The sequence below is a fragment of the Lepidochelys olivacea genome (assembly GCF_965140295.1).
Source record: "Lepidochelys olivacea isolate rLepOli2 genome assembly, chromosome: 14".
NCBI classification, from domain to species: domain Eukaryota; kingdom Metazoa; phylum Chordata; order Testudines; family Cheloniidae; genus Lepidochelys; species Lepidochelys olivacea.
This window is the reverse complement of record NC_140424.1, coordinates 36,385,825-36,404,912: the sequence shown is the minus strand read 5'-3', so window position 1 is coordinate 36,404,912 and position 19,088 is coordinate 36,385,825. Positions and strand designations below refer to the sequence as shown.

At 41.7% G+C, this 19,088-nt stretch overlaps 1 protein-coding gene across 2 annotated transcripts in view; it reads right to left on the bottom strand.

Annotated features, from left to right (window-relative positions):
• The window catches only part of LOC311530567 (L-amino-acid oxidase-like), a 50,548-nt gene that overhangs the window by 3,947 nt on the left and 27,513 nt on the right, over window positions 1-19,088 (bottom strand). Inside the window, exons 1-5 of one of the 2 annotated variants that reach the window (XM_084647358.1) lie at window positions 11,181-11,227; window positions 4,866-5,089; window positions 3,734-3,840; window positions 2,190-2,391; window positions 401-454 (exon numbers count right to left, since the gene is read on the bottom strand). In XM_084647358.1, the coding sequence (XP_084503484.1) occupies window positions 401-454; window positions 2,190-2,391; window positions 3,734-3,840; window positions 4,866-5,089; window positions 11,181-11,193 (600 nt within the window). In that variant the 5' untranslated portion in view covers window positions 11,194-11,227. Of the gene's footprint in view, window positions 1-400; window positions 455-2,189; window positions 2,392-3,733; window positions 3,841-4,865; window positions 5,090-11,180; window positions 11,228-19,088 lie in introns of those variants that run through there. The other variant, XM_084647360.1, reaches the window with a different exon arrangement.

Genomic DNA, 19,088 nt, shown 5'->3' with positions numbered 1-19,088 from the left:
GATGGGAAAAAGAGATGCTAAATCTATTACACAGGAGTGGAGGAGAATCCTGTTTTCACAAACTCAGGCACTGGGTGTATGGGAGCACCGAGACAGCTTGCTTTCTATGTGTTGGTGTTTTGGCAGAGATAATGTGGATCCATGTTCCTGCCCTCCCTCTGCCAGAAAGCAGAGCCAGGAAGATCCCCGGGGGAAGTATGTGGTACCCTCTGAAGACCTATGAGTAGAACCACCTCTGCCCAGCCAGGATCTTTAGGAGAAGTAGGCATTATCTTCTACCATGACTGTGTGCATGTGGCAAGATCTATCCCACAAGGAGTTCTATTGGCTAATGTAACAAAAGGTTTAGGAAACTAGAAACATTTAGATTTCAAGATACTGGAATGCCAACTTCAATTACCTTGGTGGAAAAGGAGTCATATTTCTCTTTCAGAGCACTGCAGTCTGTTGTCACCTGGGGAACAACCAAGAAAACAGTCATTTGTTTCATGATCATGGCTCTGCCTTTAAAGGTTCCCCTCCCCCCCCCATGATTATGTACTTAAAGACTAGGGGTCTAACAAATTCACGGACATGAAAAACGTGTCACAGACAGTAAAATCAGAGGGTGGGACAGGGCTCTTACCAGGGGCCCGGGTCCAGCTGCTAGTCTCCTCTGGGCTGGGGAGGAACGTGACTTACCCTTCCCCTGTGCAGCCACTCTGGTGGAGAGATTAGACCCACCTCTGGATATCTACCCCAGGATCTCCCTCCCAGCCCTGCTGGGACTAGCAGCTAGGAGCCCTCAAGCTGGCGCACTCCCAGCAGCACGGGGGAGATCAGACCCACTTCCACCTCCAGAAACCTCCTGCAGCTGCAAAAAGCTCTGTGGGGTGCTGGTGTGAAAGCAGCACAGAAGTGAGGGTGGCAATCCCACAACCGCTCTACAACAGCTTTGCAACACACTCCACCTGCCGCCCCCCACCGCCTCCTTTTGGATCAGGACCCCCAGGGTTACTACTCCATGAAATTTCAGGTGTAAACATCTGAAAACTTGAAATTGACTAATTTTCAAATCTTATGGCCATGAATTGACCAGAATGGACCATGAATTTGGTAGGGCCCTATTAAAGCCAGTATCCTAGTGCATATGAACAAGGGGGTGGGACATGAAATGACTGCTCAGGTGAAAGAGCTGTTAACAAGATCTTTTTAATAAGGGTAAGGTAGCTTTTTGTTTTCCACTTCTACAGTTCTCTAGCTAACTGAACTGCTTTCACTCAGACTTTCTAAAATATAAAAATAAAAAGACCAAAGCAAACCGTTCAGTAGCGCCTAAATGAATTTGGGACCTTAACTCTCATTTTCATAAGTGACTTAGCTACTGGGGGGAGGGCAGATTTTCAAAGGTGATTTAGGAGACTAAGTCTTATTTTGAAAAGGTGCAATTGACAAAGCAATTTAAGTGCCTAACTCCCTTTGTAATCGATTGTAGTTAGGAACCTAAATATCTTTGTGAATCCCACACTTAATCATCTCAATCCCATTGACTGTCTCTGGGAATCCTAAGTGCCTAAATCCTTTTTGAATATGAGATGTAGGCTCCTTAGTCAGTTATCTTTAAACATCTGGGCCTAGATTCCCACAGGGACTTAAGGCATTGCATGCACAGTACCTAACAAGTAGATGCCTAGAAATGTACTGGGATTCACAAAGTCTGAATTAGATGCTCAGGTTCCTACCTGATGAATGGCAGGAGATAACACTGAAGAATGGGAACCACAAAAGCTAGCATGCCAAGTCACCTAAATGAGCCAATGTGAGATGCCAAGGAGAGGGGTGTGTCCTAAGATCCACTCCTATCAGCAGGGCTTAATTTTTAATGAAATGTTCAAGCAATTTTTTTTTACATTCATAACTGAGGCAGCAAGCCCTGAGATGCCGGGGTTATGAACTACCTAAACTAGAGGTGCCGGGGCTCAGTCCTGGCAAGCCCTGGCACAAATTGAGCACTGTCTCTCAGGCAGTTCAGCACCTAAAACCCATGTTCTGCCAGCTAGCCTGAGTTAAAAGAACTCTTCAACTTGAGCAAGATAGTTTTGTGTGTCTGGATGAGACAGGTTGAGGGCTAAAATCTGATGAACAGCCCATGCTAACTTTGAAATGAAGACCTACCTACAGTACATGAGTCCATTCCACAACACACATACCTTATCCAGTGTCTGCTCATAAAGCTGAGTGGCAGATTTTCCCTTCTCTGCAGGGTGCACGGGGTACCGCAAAATATCAGGGTTTTTTTCCGCATCTTTATATCTCACCCTGACATTGTTAACCAAATACCAGGCATTCGCATCAGTATTATAGAATGCATTCAGTTTAAGTTTAAATTGTTTAATAAATTCACGCACAATCCTAGAGATAAAGGACAGAGGAGAAAAAAAGAAAATGTCAAAAATGTGAAAGAATGTTATGTGCTCATATATGATCCTCTAACAAAAATCAGCTGGCTCCTACTTATGTAACTGAAATTATTTGTGGGTGTATGACCCTAAAGATATATTTCACCTGAAGACAATCATGCAACTAGTGCTGTTAACTTTTGTCAATTGTGAAAATTTTTGAAATATTGATGTTATTTCAGTTGTGCAGGGCTCACATCAGACTCACTTTCACAACTCTTTAATTAAAAAAATGGGGGGGGGGAATGTACTGCAAACCCAAGTTTTCAGTAAATGAGCAACATTGATAAGTATTTAAATAATGATTTATGTTTCCAATAAAAAATGTAGGTAAATGTGTCATGAAAAGCATTGGTAAAAACAGCAGATGCCATTTTTCAATGAAAAATACTTTTTGCTTGAGAAATTTTGACCATCACTTCCCATCACATCCACTCCTGGAACAGTCCCATTGACTTCAATGATTGCACATGATGATCAAGTATTACATCTACTAATTGTAAAATCAGACTCTTTCTCACTCATTACAAGACACATGACAGCAAAAGCGGACCGTTCCTAAAATTCTTCAGAGCAAAAAAAATCAGATATATAGATGTATTTGTAATAACACTACCAGGGGCTGTATCTGCAGGGATTGAACCTGGGACCTAAGGATTTAAAACAAAACCCTGCTGTGGTTGAGCTACAGGGTAAGACAGTAGCAGACTCATAAGCAGAGCTGTTTGTGAAAACTCACATTCTATTCCGAGGGAAATACTGGTATTTTCATGTTTGTTTTTATCCCAGAGTGTGATGAAAGGTTCTGAACATAAACGTTAAAACATCTAGACTTTCCCAAATCAAAATGTTTCATTTTGGTTGGCTTACTTGCAATGAAATGTTTGTCTGTGACTGCCACAGCCAAAGGAATCTTTGGTTCCCCTTTTGCTTCAGGGGGAATTAATTTGGAGCAGTCCTGGGCCCTGGGATCTCTATGGTGGTTTAGCTGCACTGGCTGGTGCAGTAGCGAGCCATTACTCTCAGTAGAGACCCATTCTCTGCTTCTGCCCATCCACTCCCAGCCCCTTTGTGCAAAAAAGAGTAACAGCTCCAATTTTTCTCCTTCCTGTAGAAAGGCTGATGATTCAACGCAGTGCTTGTAGTCCACACAAGAGAGTACAGGGGCATTTTAACTATTCAAATCTGCACCTCCAAAGATTTTTTCCCCTAGAAATTATCATAAAAATCTTTAAAATGGTATTTCCACTATTCTGAACAAGGTTTGTGGCTGAGCAGGGCGAACCGTATATTACCTGTGATGTTTTGGCAAACGCATGGGTCCCAGATCCATGTACCAATCTCGTTCTCGATAGGTCTCGATGCGTCCTCCCAAGCGGCCACTGGCTTCCAGAATCAGAACCTAGGAACATGGAACACAAGGTTATCATTTTCAATCCCTTGCCAGTAAATTTCTCTCTTGTATGGTAAAGGTTGATTTGGTCATCACGGAAATAAAATTAATATTTTAGAAAATAAATTTTGGACAGTATGTAAGCACTCAGGCTTTGATTCAGGAAAGCAAGTAAGCATATGCTAAACTTGAATTTGAACTCCCTAGATTTAAGCATGTGCTCAAAGTAAGCATGTGCTTAAAGTAAGTATGTGCGCAAGCAGCTTTTCTAAATAGAGGTATTCCTGAACTGAGATCTCAAGGATCAGATTCTAAAATGGTAGTTTTTACACTAATAGTAGCCTTTCCAATGTATTGTAAATACTATATTTTCAATGAGAGAGTGTTTAGTACAACAACTAAGCACTTAAAGTATAAGTGCACAACTGATCTCTGTTGATTTTTCCAGCCTTGGGGGGCTGTAGTTCTTGAGTGCTCTCTAGAGGGAGAGTTGTGAATGTGTAGGCAGTGGATAGGATAGTGGATTTCAGTCTTTCCCAAGACCTACAGGAAGGCCAAGAGAGTAGCTCCTTGGAAAAACAAAACAAACAAAAAAGACAAGGTTGCAAATTAAGGTTGTTATGGGATGGCTAATTGGATATTTCACATACAGAAAATTTTGTTAAAAACATGTGGACTATAAAGGGGTTATAGTGAAGTATTTGAGTCTTTTGGAACATTTCCTTAACTAATCACCATCTTCATAAAATATAGTGATTGCAGGGCTTATTTGTTATAACATTATTATTTTTGCTTTTGGTAATGTTATTATTCCTCTAACAACCTTAAGTTTAAGTCAATTAACTTTTTGTCTGGAAATGAAAAACATATATATTCTGCCATCTTTTTTCTTTCTTTGTTCACCCAGCTTACTTAAGTTCACCTCCTTTGGTTCTTCTGCATTGTTAATGCTATGAAAAAGAAACAATAAGACTATTTCAAGGGAACACTGACTCCCTGGCCTTTCTCTGGCTCCTCTCAGTCGATAGAATTACCTTGCAACCAGCATCTCTCAACAATTTGGCAGCTGTGAGTCCACTGATTCCTGCCCCAACAATCACCACCTTCTTTGAATTACACTTTTTTTCCAATCCGTTTTTGACAATATCCACCAGTTCGTCATAGTCAGGGTCATCGAAGCATTGTTCCCACTTCTTCGGTTTGCCAGGCAGGCTCTCCAAGCTTGGGAATGCCACAAGGAGGAAAAGCTGAAGAAATACTAGAGACAGATATACAAAAAAACAGATGACACAAAAGGTGAAGGCAACTCTTTCTCTGAGAACAGGGAGCTCAGTAATGTCACTGACATGATGCGCCTCAGTTTTAGGAAGAGGCTAACACCCTCAAATGTGGAGCTCAGTTATATTAACAAACTTGGAGAGTTATTATGATAAAATGCAGTGAGCGTATAAGGCAAAGGAAGGGAAGTTAATACTCAAATCCTCTAACAGTTGGTGCACTCTTCTAAACTAAAATATCACATGGCCCATTCAAAACATTTTCTACATTGAGGGTCCTGGCCCCCCATACATTTAAATCTGTGCATCCCATAGAGGACTGATGATATGGGGGCTGGCTGTCCTGTGAGGGAATGGTGCAGGACAAATTCATATGCTGCGATTGATAATAAGGTCTTCAAGATTTGGCCTCATGGGCTGAATTGAGGAACCAAACCAGAGTCTTCTTCACAGCATTTAAAAACTCAGTTCTGCTTTCCCTTTCCATGATGCAGAACAACTTTTTCTTCTGGTTTTCCAACATATAAATCCCAGATTCCCCCTCTCACAGAGCACAAAGGAGTTCCCACTCCTGCTGAGCACAGCTGTTTAAGCGTCAGACAGTGAACAATGTGGTTCATCACATATCCAATTCCCAATCCACTTAGAGCTTTAAAAGATCAAATCAACTATCTAAATTCTATTGTATAGTTCAGAGCAACCTTTACAGCACCCACACCACACTTCCTTCCCATGCTAGTGTAGGCAGCATTGTTGAACAAAAAAGAGGTGAACTTTATACCCCAGAGCTCTCTGACAGTACCTATGGGCCACTTGCCACTGAAATAAATGTCTCTTGCAAGGCATAATATATCTTGACTTTTGTCAGGCTTTTGACACAATCCCACATGACATTCTCATTTAAAAACACCTAGGGAAATATGGTCTAGGTGAAATGGATATAAGGTCAGTGCAGAACGGGTTGAAAAACTGTACTTAAAGTGTAGTTATCAATAGTTTGCTGTCAAACTGAGAGGATGTATCAAGTGGAGTCCTGTAGAGGTCTTTGTTTGGTACTGTATTATATAATATTTTCATCAATGATTTGGACGATGGAGTAGAGATTATGCTTATGAAATTGACAGGTGACACCAAACTGGAAGGGGTTGAAAACACTTTGGAGGATGGGTTTGGAAAATTGAAAATGATCTTGGTAAATTGGAGAACTAGTCTGAATCAACAGAAAGAATTCAATAAAGACAAGTGCAAAGTACGATGCTTAGGAAGGAAAAATCAAATGTACACATACAAAATTGGGGGGAACTGGCTAGGTAGCAATAATGCAGAACAGGATCTGAGGGGTTATAGTGGATCACAAACTGAATATGAGTCAACCATGTGAAAAGGCAAATGTCATTCTGTATTAACAGACATGTTGGATGTATGACATGGGAGCCAATTGTTCTGCTGTGCTTGGCACTGGTGAGGCCTCCGCTGGAGTATTGTGACCAGTTTGAGGCACCACACTTAAGAAAGATTTGGACAAATGGGAGAGAGTCCAGGGCAGAGCAACAAGAATGATAAGAGGGTAAGAAAACATGAGCTATGGGGAAAGGTTGAAAGAACAGGGCATGTTTGTTCTAGAGGAGAGAAGGCTGAGGGGAGCATGATAGCAGTCTTCAAACATGTAAAAGATCGCTATGAAGGAGATGATGATCAATTGTTCTCATGTCCACTGAGAAAAGGACAAGAAATAATCAGTTTGAATTGTCACAACAGAGATTTAGGTTAGATAGTAAGAAAAATTCCTGACTGTAAGGATAGCCAAGCTTTGAAATAGGTTACCTAGGGAGGTCGTGGAATCCTCACCATTGTAGGTTATTAAGAACAGGCTGCACAAACATCTGTCAGGGATAGTTGAAGTATACTTCATGCTGCCTCAGCACAGAGATGATGGACTAGAAGAACTCTTGAGGTCTCTTCCAACCCTACAATTCTGTAATTTCTGTGGTGAAGTAGAAGATGTCTGAGCCTCCTCTAGTTTTTCTTTGGCCGTTGGTATAAAGTGGAGCAACTCCGAACCTCCTTTAGTTTACACCACTGGCAGACAAAGATCCCCCAGATCAGGGAGATAAAAAGCTACGTTTGGTCCAAGCTTCAATTCAGCCCAAGAACTGAGTCACTGAAAAGATGGAGGGGGAGTATCTTCCATGTCTGGAGACATAGATAGTGCCTCATTTAGAGTACCAAACGGATCCAGGTTACAAACAGGTCTGGGAACAAATCTGTTATAACTTAATTTCCAACATGGTAGGAACTGTCCTGTAGACACAGCTTTGAAGGTCAGGAGGAGAAATTCAGTTTCCTAGAACCTTTCTTCAGAACTGAAATATAATTTTAAAAATGGAAAGTTTAATATTTGTTTTGTGGTATTGAAAGAATAAGGCACTCTTAAATTTTCCTTAAAAACCAGTATTGTCTGCCCATTAAATCCATGACTCTGGGTGAGGATGGAGCCATATATTTCAGAGTGACTGAAATTAACTGAGCACAAAACATATCCAACCCTTTGAGACCAGGAATTATTTAGGGTCTCCACAGGTAGAAACACACTTATGTAATGTATTTCCTGCAGCAGTGTGAGAACTCCAGGAAGATCTGGGTTGAAGGCACTAAACATTGCTGCATCTGAAGAAGTGGGTTTTTTTACCCACTAAAGCTTATACCCAAATAAATCTGTTAGTCTTTAAGGTGCCACTGGACTCCTTGTTGTTTCTGTGGATACAGACTAACATGGTTACCCCCTGATACTTGAACATTGTGTGTCACAATTCAGGGCAACTGCACCTGTGTTTTCCCCTTCCTCACCCTGAGGCTTACAGCTCCCCAGCCTTCACCTCTCTTGGGTGGAGACCTGCATCTCCCTCCTTCCTGACTGGGGTATTTCCGGGCTACACAGTTGCCTGCCTACATTGCGAATTCCCTAGCAAGTCAGACTGCCCAGCAGGCCTACTTTGCTTTCTCCTCAGATATCATAAACAGCATAACTGTCCACTTGTCACCACAAAGCTCGTTCTAAACAAGTACATTTATTCTTAAGGTGAAAGCGTTACAGAGGCTACATCTACACTACACAGCTTTTAGTGACATGGCTGTGTCTCTACTGCCGTGCTGCTAAAAGTTGTGCAGTGTAGCTGCTGCTTGTTGGCTCTCCTGCAGACAAAAATCTTCCCCCCACTCCAAGGAGCGGCATTTGTGTTGTTGGCAAGAGAGCACTCCTGCTGACAAAGCACTGTTCACACTGGTGCTTGTCACTGGCAAAACTTTTGTCTTTCAGTGTTGTTTTTTTTAACACCTCTGAAAGGCAAAAGTTTTGTCATGCAATTGCCAGTGTAGACATAACCAGAGAAAACCTACTAAAAACAATAAAAGAACTTAGACATGCATGCCAGAAAGCTTACCAAAGACCACCCTAACTCCAGCAAGGGCAGGTGAACAGCCCTACAAACCCCACCAAGGCAGGTTTCTGTGATCACAAGTTCATAACAGCTGTTCCTCAGGACAAGCACCCTCATTAAAAGTTTAGTCCTGCCTTTATACATCTAGGGTCTTTGATCTGGGAATAGATAATTTGTAGGCAATGCTTTTCTCCTCAGGGTTTAGCTTCAAAGGGCTGCAAACTTGAACAACTGGAAGTGCTATATTTGCATACCCTTTCCCCTGTGGATTTCCTGGGAAACTCCCTTAACATTAAACATTCACATTGTTTCAAATAGTCCTTTGAAGATCATAACACTTATCAAGGTTTCATTCACCATGTCTCCTCCCTAGAAATGTCCCCTATAATCCCACAACAATATATAAACATTTGCATTTTAAGACAATGAACTCCTAAAATATTGATGCTTAATTACATAAGGTTTGTCCAGGATATTGCAGGAGATTGCTATATTAGTCACACCTAGGCTCTTCTTACTCTGCAATTATCAGCATCCTTTTCCTTATCTTTTGTATGCGATAGGACTGACATGCAGATGATTGGACTGGAGAGAAAAGTTCTGATGCCAGCGATATATTCGCTATTACACTGCAGAACTAGAGATGTCCGCCAGAGCTAAACACCAACCAGAGATTATTTGGCAGAAGTTATATTCATCAACAGGCAAGCAGGAGTGCTTGCCTTCAGAGCTCAGCTGGGAACATAAAAACAATGTGGATGGAATTCATCCTGGTGGAGAATAAAGTCCTACACATCACATGAGTTCCGTGTTCACTTGCTCCTGAAAGGAACAGCCATCTTGGGGATGGTATGGAGCCCTCTAACACCATAAGGTATTCCTGGAGGAAGGGACATAAGGATGCATGGGTTGGAATGATCACCATAATTTCATTTTTGCTTTATTGATGGATATGAAATTAGTTTGTAGGCAAGTGAAGTAAGTGGAAGAGGAAAGGAAAACAAATATAGTGGCTATGTTGGACCGCTAAGCATCTAGCAGCAATCTTTGATCTAAGCAAACACCTGCAATTTCTTTTATTATTTTTTTCCAGTCATGTCCAACTCAATTCCATTGTGGGCAGTGATATACAGCTGAACAATTCCTATGTTTGTTTCCCCCAACCTACCAAAGCTATTTCTCTCTTATCTGAAATGAACCTCAAGCAGCTAATCCTCATAAATGCCCTGATCTCCTGCAAGCATTGGATCATCAGGTTCACCGCATTGTCAAGGGTCAAATGAGAGGGTGATTAACATCAACACATTATCATCAGCCAGTCTCCCTCTCCTCTATAACCGTACACCATGAGTCTCTCATTGTCACAGGCTAATCATCCCCTCCATCTAAGTCTATACAAGTAGTCTCACTCAAAGTGTGGATCTGGCATCGACCCTTCCCAAGTTACATGCCACCAAGTCAGGTATCTTGCACTATGGAGGAGTAACAGAAGAAGTCAGTTGACTGATAGAACCTTCCCGCTGACACAATGTGAAGGCTTTGCAAATAAAAATTCCCCAATGCAGAAATAAAGTGAATTAGGGCTAGACAGACAATTGTATTTTCCTTGTTTTTTATTATTTGTTTATAATAGACTGGTTTCATTTTTTTCTCAGAAATACTCATGGAAATGTTCTGTTTTACTGACCAAAAAGCAAGCCAAAAACCCTGGAAAATAATCATTTTTCAGTTTTTCTAAAATATTTTCATTTTTGAAAACAAACAGAAAAACCCCCACAACAATTCACTATTCACTTTATTAAAAATGACTTTCTAAACAAATTTTTAAAATCCATGAACATTTTTTATTTGAAAAGCAAATCAATTTTCCGCTGAGTAATTCTTCATATGATACATTTTCATCAGCTGTAAAATTAATTTACATTTCCACATTTGCATTCACAACTCATTCCCCTTCCTTGGTCAAAATCAAATCTAAGGGCTTGTCTACACTTACCAGGTGATCGACAAGTGGCAATTGATGCATCGACCACAGATCACTCTCCCGTTGACTCCTGTACTCCACCAGATTGAGACGAGTAGGGGGAGTCGACAGGAGAGTGTCTCCTGTCAACATCACATAGTGTGAACCCTATGGTAAGTAGGTCTAAGGTACATCGATTTGAATTACGCTATTCACATAAATTGCGTAGCTTAGATCAAATTTCCCCTGAAGTGTAGACAAGGCCTAGAATAACTTCCCCCACCTCAGATAATTCCTCCACCTTCTGAAACAAAAAATGGTTCCCAGTTTGGACAGAGCAGAGTTATTACTCCAGTGTACCACAATAAGTAGTAATGATTTTCATTGTATTAAAAATGCAAAAACCACAAATGATTTTCCTGTGTAATTGAGGCCAAAAATATGCCATTAGTGCTGTTGTCTGCCACACTTAAAGAGAAGTAAAGGATAATGGGAGAAAAATGACTAAAAGAGAAAGAGAGAAAGAATAAGACAAAATGAGAAACACCATAACAAGAGAAGGAGAAAGGTGTGAAACAGGAAAGTTAATTGAATATCATCGGTAGAGTAAGATGTTCCCAAAATGACCTATCCCCATCCCTCTGCAAAAGTTTTAAGAGAAGTTTCACTCACAGAACTTGTCCATGTCTCAGGTGGAAGCTCAAGTCATCAGGGAAGCCCTCTCGCTTTATACATACAACTAGCCTGGCTGATAAATAGCCTCTAGGGAACTGCTAGCTCCATGTATAATAAAGCTTGGAGATCAAAGGGCTTCCTCCTATGATGTATTCAGCACAGCTTGTGGGTTGAGTCAGCACGTTCCAGGTACATGGGACTAGGATCAAAGAACGTGTGGGTGTTGAGAGGCTCTGCCCTTTCCTCAAGTCCCTCTGAATCTGATAGCCCTCCATTCTTACCTGGAAAGCACCTGCTTTTCCCTTCATCTCTTTCTTCCCCCCTTGATCCTCTGTGCTCTGCTGAACCCAATAGTGGTTGTGATACTTTATACCCTTTTTCATAGTCACATACTTTAATCACCGTGCAAATTATGGCTTTGACTAGACACATAAAAAAGGCAAAAACTCCCCAGTCTTTATTTAGGGTCCAGTCCTGCAAGTTGCTCAGGGCACTCAGAACCTCACTGGATCAGACCTTATGGTTCTGTGTAGCACCCAGTTTTCTGAATTTCAAACGGCTCGGGTGTTTCCATATTCCAATTTTACCATACACCCAGATCATGGAATTGGAGAAAATCCATGTAAATAACTAGGATTAGTACAAGGAATATACAGTGCACTTGGTATCAGAGACAGTTATATATGACACAAGGAGCAAAGCCAATTGTCTGTGACACATAGTTGTTATATCCTACAGAGAAAGGAAGATGTTTGGATGGCATTTCTATTCAAGCAGAGCTAAAGACATTTTGGTGCCTTGTTTCAAAAGCACAACTTTAAATCTTTATTTCCTCAGTGTCATAGACTCATAGATGTTAATGCCAGAAGGGCCTGTCGTGATCATCTAGTTTGACCTCCTGCACATCACAGGACACAGAACCTCGCCCACCCACTTCTGTAATAGACCCCAACCTCTGGCTGAGTTACTGAAGTCCTCAAATTTTGATTTTAAGACTTGAAATTACAGAGAATCCACCACTGATTCTAATTCAAACCAGCAAGTGAGCCATGCCTCATGTTGAACAGTAAGGCAAACCCCCCCAAAAAACAACAACCCAGGATCTCTGCCACTCTGACCTGGAGCAAAATTTCTTCCTGACCCCAAGTATGGTGTTCAGTTAGACCCTAAGTATGTGGGCTAAGCTGGGAAAGAATTCTTTATACTAACAAAGAGCCCTCCCTCTTCAGCATCCCATCTTCAGCTATTGGAGATATTCACTAATAGCAGTCGCAGATGGGCCATATGCCACTGTAGGACACCTTATCATACCATCCCCTCGATAAACATATCAAGTTCAGTCTTGAAACAAGTCATTTTCCCCTCCCTCCCCCCCCGCACCCGACTACTTCCCTTGGAAGGCTGTTCCTGAACTTCATTCATATGATTATCTAATTTCAGGCCTTAACTTGCTGATAGGCAGTTTATATCCATTTGTTCTTGTGCCCACATTGGCCCTTAACTTAAAGAACTCCTCTCCATCCCTGGTGTTTGTCCCTCTGATGTATTTATAGAGAGCAATCATATCTCCCCTCAACTTTCATTTTGTTAAGTTAAACAAGCCAAGCTTCTTAAATCTTCTCTCATAAGGCAGGTTCTCCATTCCTCTGATCATCCTAGTAGCCTATCTCTGCACCTGTTCTAATGTGAATTCATCTTTCTTAAACATGGGAGACCAGAATGGCCCACAGTATTCCAGATGAGGTCTCACCAGCATGTTGTACAATGGAAATAACACTCTCCTGTCTCTACTGGAAATACCTTGCTGATGCATCCTAGGACTGCATTAGCCTTTTTACACAACCGCATCACATGGGTAGCTCATAGTCATTTTATGATCAACCAGCAGACCCAGGTCTTTCTCCTCCTCTGTCACTTCCAACTGGTAAGTCTCCAGTTTACAGAAAAAATTCTTATTGTTGGTCCCAAAGTGCATGACCTTACACTTTGAACTACTACATTTCATCCCATTTCTATTACTCAAGTTTTCAAGGTAATCCAGATCTTCTTGTACAATATTCCTGTCTTCATCCACAATGGCAATACCTCCCAACTTGGTGTAATTTGCAAATTTTATTAACACATTCCCACTTTTTATGCCAACGTCATTGAGGTAAGGTTAAATAAGATTGGTTCCAAGACCGATCCTTGAGGAACTCCATTTGTAACCTTGCTTCAGCCTGACAGTTCACCTTTCAGTATGCCCCGTTGTAGTCTTCCCTTTATCCAGACCGTTACTCACCTTTCAATTCTTGTATTAATCCCCAGCTTCTTCAAATTAATGAAAATTTCCCCAAGTGTAACTGTATCAAATGCTTTATTGAAATCAAGTTACATTATATCTACTGCATTTCCTTTGTCTAGAAAATAACTATCTTCTCAAAGGAAGAATTCAGGTTTGGTCTAGCATGATCTGCCTTTTGTAAAACCATGTAAAACCATGTTGTATTTTATCCCTATTGCCATTTATCTTTTAAGCCTTTAATTACTCTCTCTTTCAAAATTTGTTCTAGGATGGTTGTTCCCAAACATTTTCCCTGCATGACCCCATTTTCGGATATATTGCTTCATAGAATCATAGAATATCAGGGTTGGAAGGGACCTCAGGAGGTCATCTAGTCCAACTCCCTGCTCAAAGCAGGACCAATCCCCAACTAAAGCATCCCAGCCAGGGCTTTGTCAAGCCTGACCTTAAAAACTTCTAAGGAAGGAGATTCCATCACCTCCCTAGGTAACACATTCCAGTGCTTCATCACCCTCCTAGTGAAATTTTTTTCCTAATATCCAACCTAAACCTCCCCCACTGCAACTTGAGACCATTATTCCTCGTTCTGTCATCCACTACCACTGAGAACAGTCTAGATCAATCCTCTTTGGAACCCCCTGTTGAAAGCAGCTATCAAATCCTCCTCATTCTTCTCTTCTGCAGACTAAACAATCCCAGTTCCCTCAGCCTCTCCTCATAAGTCATGTGTTCCAGCCCCCTAATCATTTTTGTTGCCCTCCGCTGGACGTTTTCCAATTTTTCCACATCCTTCTTGTAGTGTGAGACCCAAAACTGGACACAGTACTCCAGATGATGCCTCACCAATGTCAAATAGAGGGTAACGATCACGTCCCTCGATCTGCTGGCAATTCTCCTACTTATACATCCCAAAATGCCATTGGATCTTCTTGGCAACAAGTGCACACTGCTGACTCATATCCAGCTTCTCGTCCACTGTAACCCCTAGGTCCTTTTCTGCAGAACTGCTGTCGAGCCATTCGGTCCCTAGTCTGTAGCGGTGCATGGGATTCTCCTGTCCTAAGTTCAGGACTCTGCATTTGTCCTTGTTGAACCTCATCAAATTTCTTTTGGCCCAATCCTCTAATTTGTCTAGGTTCCTCTGCATCCTATCCCTTCCCTCCAGCGTATCTACCTCTCCTCCCAGTTTAGTGTCATCTGCAAACTTGCTGAGGGTGCAATCCATGCCATCCTCCAGATCATTAATGAAGATATTGAACAAAACCAGCCCCAGGACCAACCCTTGGGGCACTCCACTTGATACCTGCTGCCAACTAGACATGAAGCCATTGATCACTACCCGTTGAGCCCGACAATCTAGCCAGCTTTCTATCCACCTTATAGTCCATTCATCCAGCCCATACTTCTTTAACTTGCTGGCAAGAATACTGTGGGAAACCGTGTCAAAAGCTTTGCTAAAGTCAAGGAATAACACGTCCACTGCTTTCCCCTCATCCACAGAGCCAGTTATCTCATCACAGAAGGCAATTAGATTAGTCAGGCATGACTTGCCCTTGGTGAATCCATGCTGACTGTTCCTGATCACTTTCCTCTCCTCTAAGTGTTTCAGAATTGATTCTTTAAAGACCTGCTCCATGATTTTTCCAGGTACTGAGGTGAGGCTGACTGGCCTGTAGTTCCCCAGATCCTCTTTCTTCCCTTTTTTAAAGATGGGCACTACATTAGCCTTTTTCCAGTTGTCCGGGACCTCCCTCGATCACCATGAGTTTTCAAAGATAATGGCCAATGGCTCTGCAATCACATCCGCCAATTCCTTTAGCATTTTTGGATGCAGCGCATCCGGCCCCATGGACTTGTGCACGTCCAGCTTTTCTAAATAGTCCTGAACCACTTCTTTCTCCACAGAGGACTGGTCGCCTCCTCCCCATGCTGTGCTGCCCAGTGCAGTGGTCTGACCTTGTTCGTGAAGACAGAGGCAAAAAAAGCTTTGAGTACATTAGCTTTTTCCACATTCTCTGTCACTAGGTTGCCTCCCTCATTCAGTAAGGGGCCCGCACTTTCCTTGGCTTTCTTCTTCTGTTGCCAACATATCTGAAGAAACCCTTCCTGTTACTCTTAACATCTCTTGCTAGCTACAACTTCAAGTGTGATTTGGCCTTCCTGATTTCACTCTTGCATGCCTGAGCAATATTTTTATACTCTTCCCTGGTCATTTCTCCAATCTTCCACTTCTTGTAAACTTCTTTTTTGTGTTTAGGATCAGCAAGGATTTCACTGTTAAGCGAAGCTGGTCACCTGCCATATTTACTATTCTTTCTACACATTGGGATGGTTTGTCCCTGTGACCAGAATAAGGATTCTTTAAAATACAGCCAGCTCTCCTGGACTCCTTTCCCCTCATGTTATTCTCCCAGGGGATCCTGCCCATCAGTTCCCTGAGGGAGTCAAAGTCTGCTTTTCTGAAGTCTAGGGTCTGTATTCTGCTGCTCTCCTTTCTTCCTTGTGTCAGGATCCTGAATTCGACCATCTCATGGTCACTGCCTCCCAGGTTCCCATCCACTTTTGCTTCCCCTACTAATTCTTCCCCGTTTGTGAGCAGCAGGTCAAGAAGAGCTGTGCCCCTAGTTGGTTTCTCCAGCACTTGCACCAGGAAATTGTCCTCTACACTTTCCAAAAACTTCCTGGATTGTCTGTGCACCACTGTATTGCTCTCCCAGCAGATATCAGGGTGATTGAAGTCTCCCATGAGAACCAGGGCCTGCGATCTAGTAACTTCCGCTAGTTGCCGGATACAAACTGGATACAATTAACTTAGGCTTGAATAAAGACTGGGAGTGGATGTGTCATTACACAAAGTAAAACTATTTCCCCTTGTTTATTTCCCCTCCTACTGTTCTTGTAAAGTGCTGGAAAAGGCCCACCTTGATTATCACTACAAAAGGTTCCCCCCTATCCCCCCAACCCTGCTCTCCTGCCGGTAATAGTTCACCTTTCCTGGTCACTCTTGTTACAGTCTGTATGGTAACACCATTGTTTCATGTTCTCTGTGTATATAAAATCTCCCCACTATATTTTCCACTGTATGCATCCGATGAAGTGAGCTGTAGCTCATGAAAGCTTATGCTCTAATAAATTGGTTAGTCTCTAAGGTGCCACAAGTACTCCTTTTCTTTTTACAGATACAGACTAACATAGCTGCTACTCTGAAACCAGAAATTATCTGGGGCCCCTAGTTTGGTCCAAACAGGCTGTTTGAGTCTGGGTTCCACCTCATATGTGGTCATTTCTATTTCCATATTCTTGTTCTCAGGTGTCACTCCGGCACTGCCCCCAAGCTTCTCATTACCCTTATTAAAAACTTAGGCAAAGCATTTAGGTGTGGGCCATACCTAAATTATCTTTAATCTCCACCATGTCTTCAATGTTTAGCAGTCCCACTTCTTCCTTCCTGCTTTCTTTTTACTTAGCTAGCTAAATAACCTTTCTTATTTGTTTTAATTTCCTTTGCAAGGTCCACCTCTGCTTGGCTTTTGGCAGTTCTCACTTTATCCATCCAATTTCTGATCTCCACCAGGTAGCTTTCCTTGTTCATCCATTGCTTCTTCCATTCCTTGTAGGCTTTCTGCTTTCTCTTAATCACCTGTTTGAGATGCTTGGCCATCCATTTCAAAATATTTGAAATTTTATTTCATTTTTAGCTCTAATGGTCTTGAAAGGTAATATGCACTCAACAATGAATGGTGAATTTTGCCTCATGTCTCACATTTTGAATTAAAGCATCATTTTGGCTTGGATTTTGGAAACTGAGAAAAAAAAGGTTTCCTCTTTCGTTTTCACTATTTTCCTGATCTCTCCCTTTTATACCCTTTCAAAAGGGAGGAAAGATAAAATGTATGAGAAAGTAGGGTGACAATTACTCCTTGTATTATGCCTTTACTGTATTCCAAGTTAAAAACTGTGAAAACATTTCTTCAAGATTTGTTTGTGAAAAAAATTATTTGACATATTTTGGTTTTTCACCCTTTTCCAGTTGGTAATAAATATGTAAAAAATGTTATTCCCCCTATTTTCCATTACTTTCTAAAACTCCTCCTCCAACCCCAACAAATTTGGGTTTTTCTCTACTTTCTTTCACTTTTGTACCTTTCCTACAATTTTTCCATTGGAAAGCAGAGAGAAAAGAAAAAAAAGGCAGAGAAAAGTTGGGAAAGTACCAATAGTGCAATAAAACAAAGAGAGGATACTGACATAATTCAATTTCCAAAACCAGAAATAAACCCTGACATTTGAAGTCAAATCCTTGAAATATAAAAAATATTGAAAATCTCCATTTCACATTAAACTTTTTCATCATTCCATTTTGTAAATTTTCCATGAGACAATGGAAATTATTTAGTAAAAAACAAAGAGATTTTCCCATTAAACATTGCATAGTCAACATAAGCACTGTTTTCAGTGGGAAAAGAGTTTGGTTGACACATTTTGACCAGCTCTAAGTATAGTTTCCTTCCCCGACTCAGTCTGAGCTAATATTTTTGGCCAGGCTGGAGCTATATTCTGACATTCTAGCTCTACAAGGTGGCTGTTCATGTATGTATGTATGTAATGTAATGAATTTTAGTGGTAGTGTGGGAACTCCTAGCATTACCAGGAAGGGCTGGGTTAAAAACATTGACATTCTTGATAATTACTCTGCAATTATTTTCATCTACTTGCAAATGTTTGTAAGTGATATGCTAAGAGAGACACAAGGATGATTTGGCTGAAGAGAGGAATTGCCACCACAGCTATTTTTGCAATTACACTGCAAATCTGAAAACGTTCCCTGTAGATTAACTTCCATGGATCTGAACACCGAGCATGGATTCATTGCAGAAATTATGTCCAGCAACACACAGGCAGGAATACTTAACTTCATCTCCCAGCTGGGAACAGGAAAACGATTTAGGGTGAACTTAACAGAAGTTTATGGATGGATTTTAATACCTCCATGAGAATAGCTGGAGTCCAAGGGCACGGACATGTCAGAACCATAGAAGACCATCACCATGGTGATGTGTGAGGTGCATCTGGAGAAGGCCTAGGAGCTCCCCTCAGCTGGACAGATCCACAAGATGGCCATTAGGATGAATGCTTAAGAGACCAAGATCAAGGAGAACTGAGTCAGGAGCAGTATCAACCCCTCAGTGAAATTTACCACCTCACTAACCCATGTGTCCATGCAGGCCAGCATCAAAATGGCCAGCTCCTCAAAGAAGAAGTAGTTGATCTTGTTCAGGCTGCAATAGACTAGACCCATGGTGTGAAACTGATGTACCTTGTGGCAAAGAAGAAGCCTCATGTCCATGAGCCAGTTGCCATCCTGGCTTAGATCAGCCTGCTCTTAATAAGGGTGCAGCACAGAGAGTGGCAATTAGCTGAGTACCAGCTGTAGGCCATCATGGCATGGAGGGCAGACTCGGTTATCCTCAGGAAGAGGAAGATGTACATCTGGCTGATGCAGCCAGCATAGGAGATACTCTTCCTCCTGGAGAGGAGGTAGAGCAGTATCTGGAGCATAGTGGTAATGGTGTAGCTGATGTTCAGGAATGACTGGTTAGCCACGAAGAAGTATGTGGAGA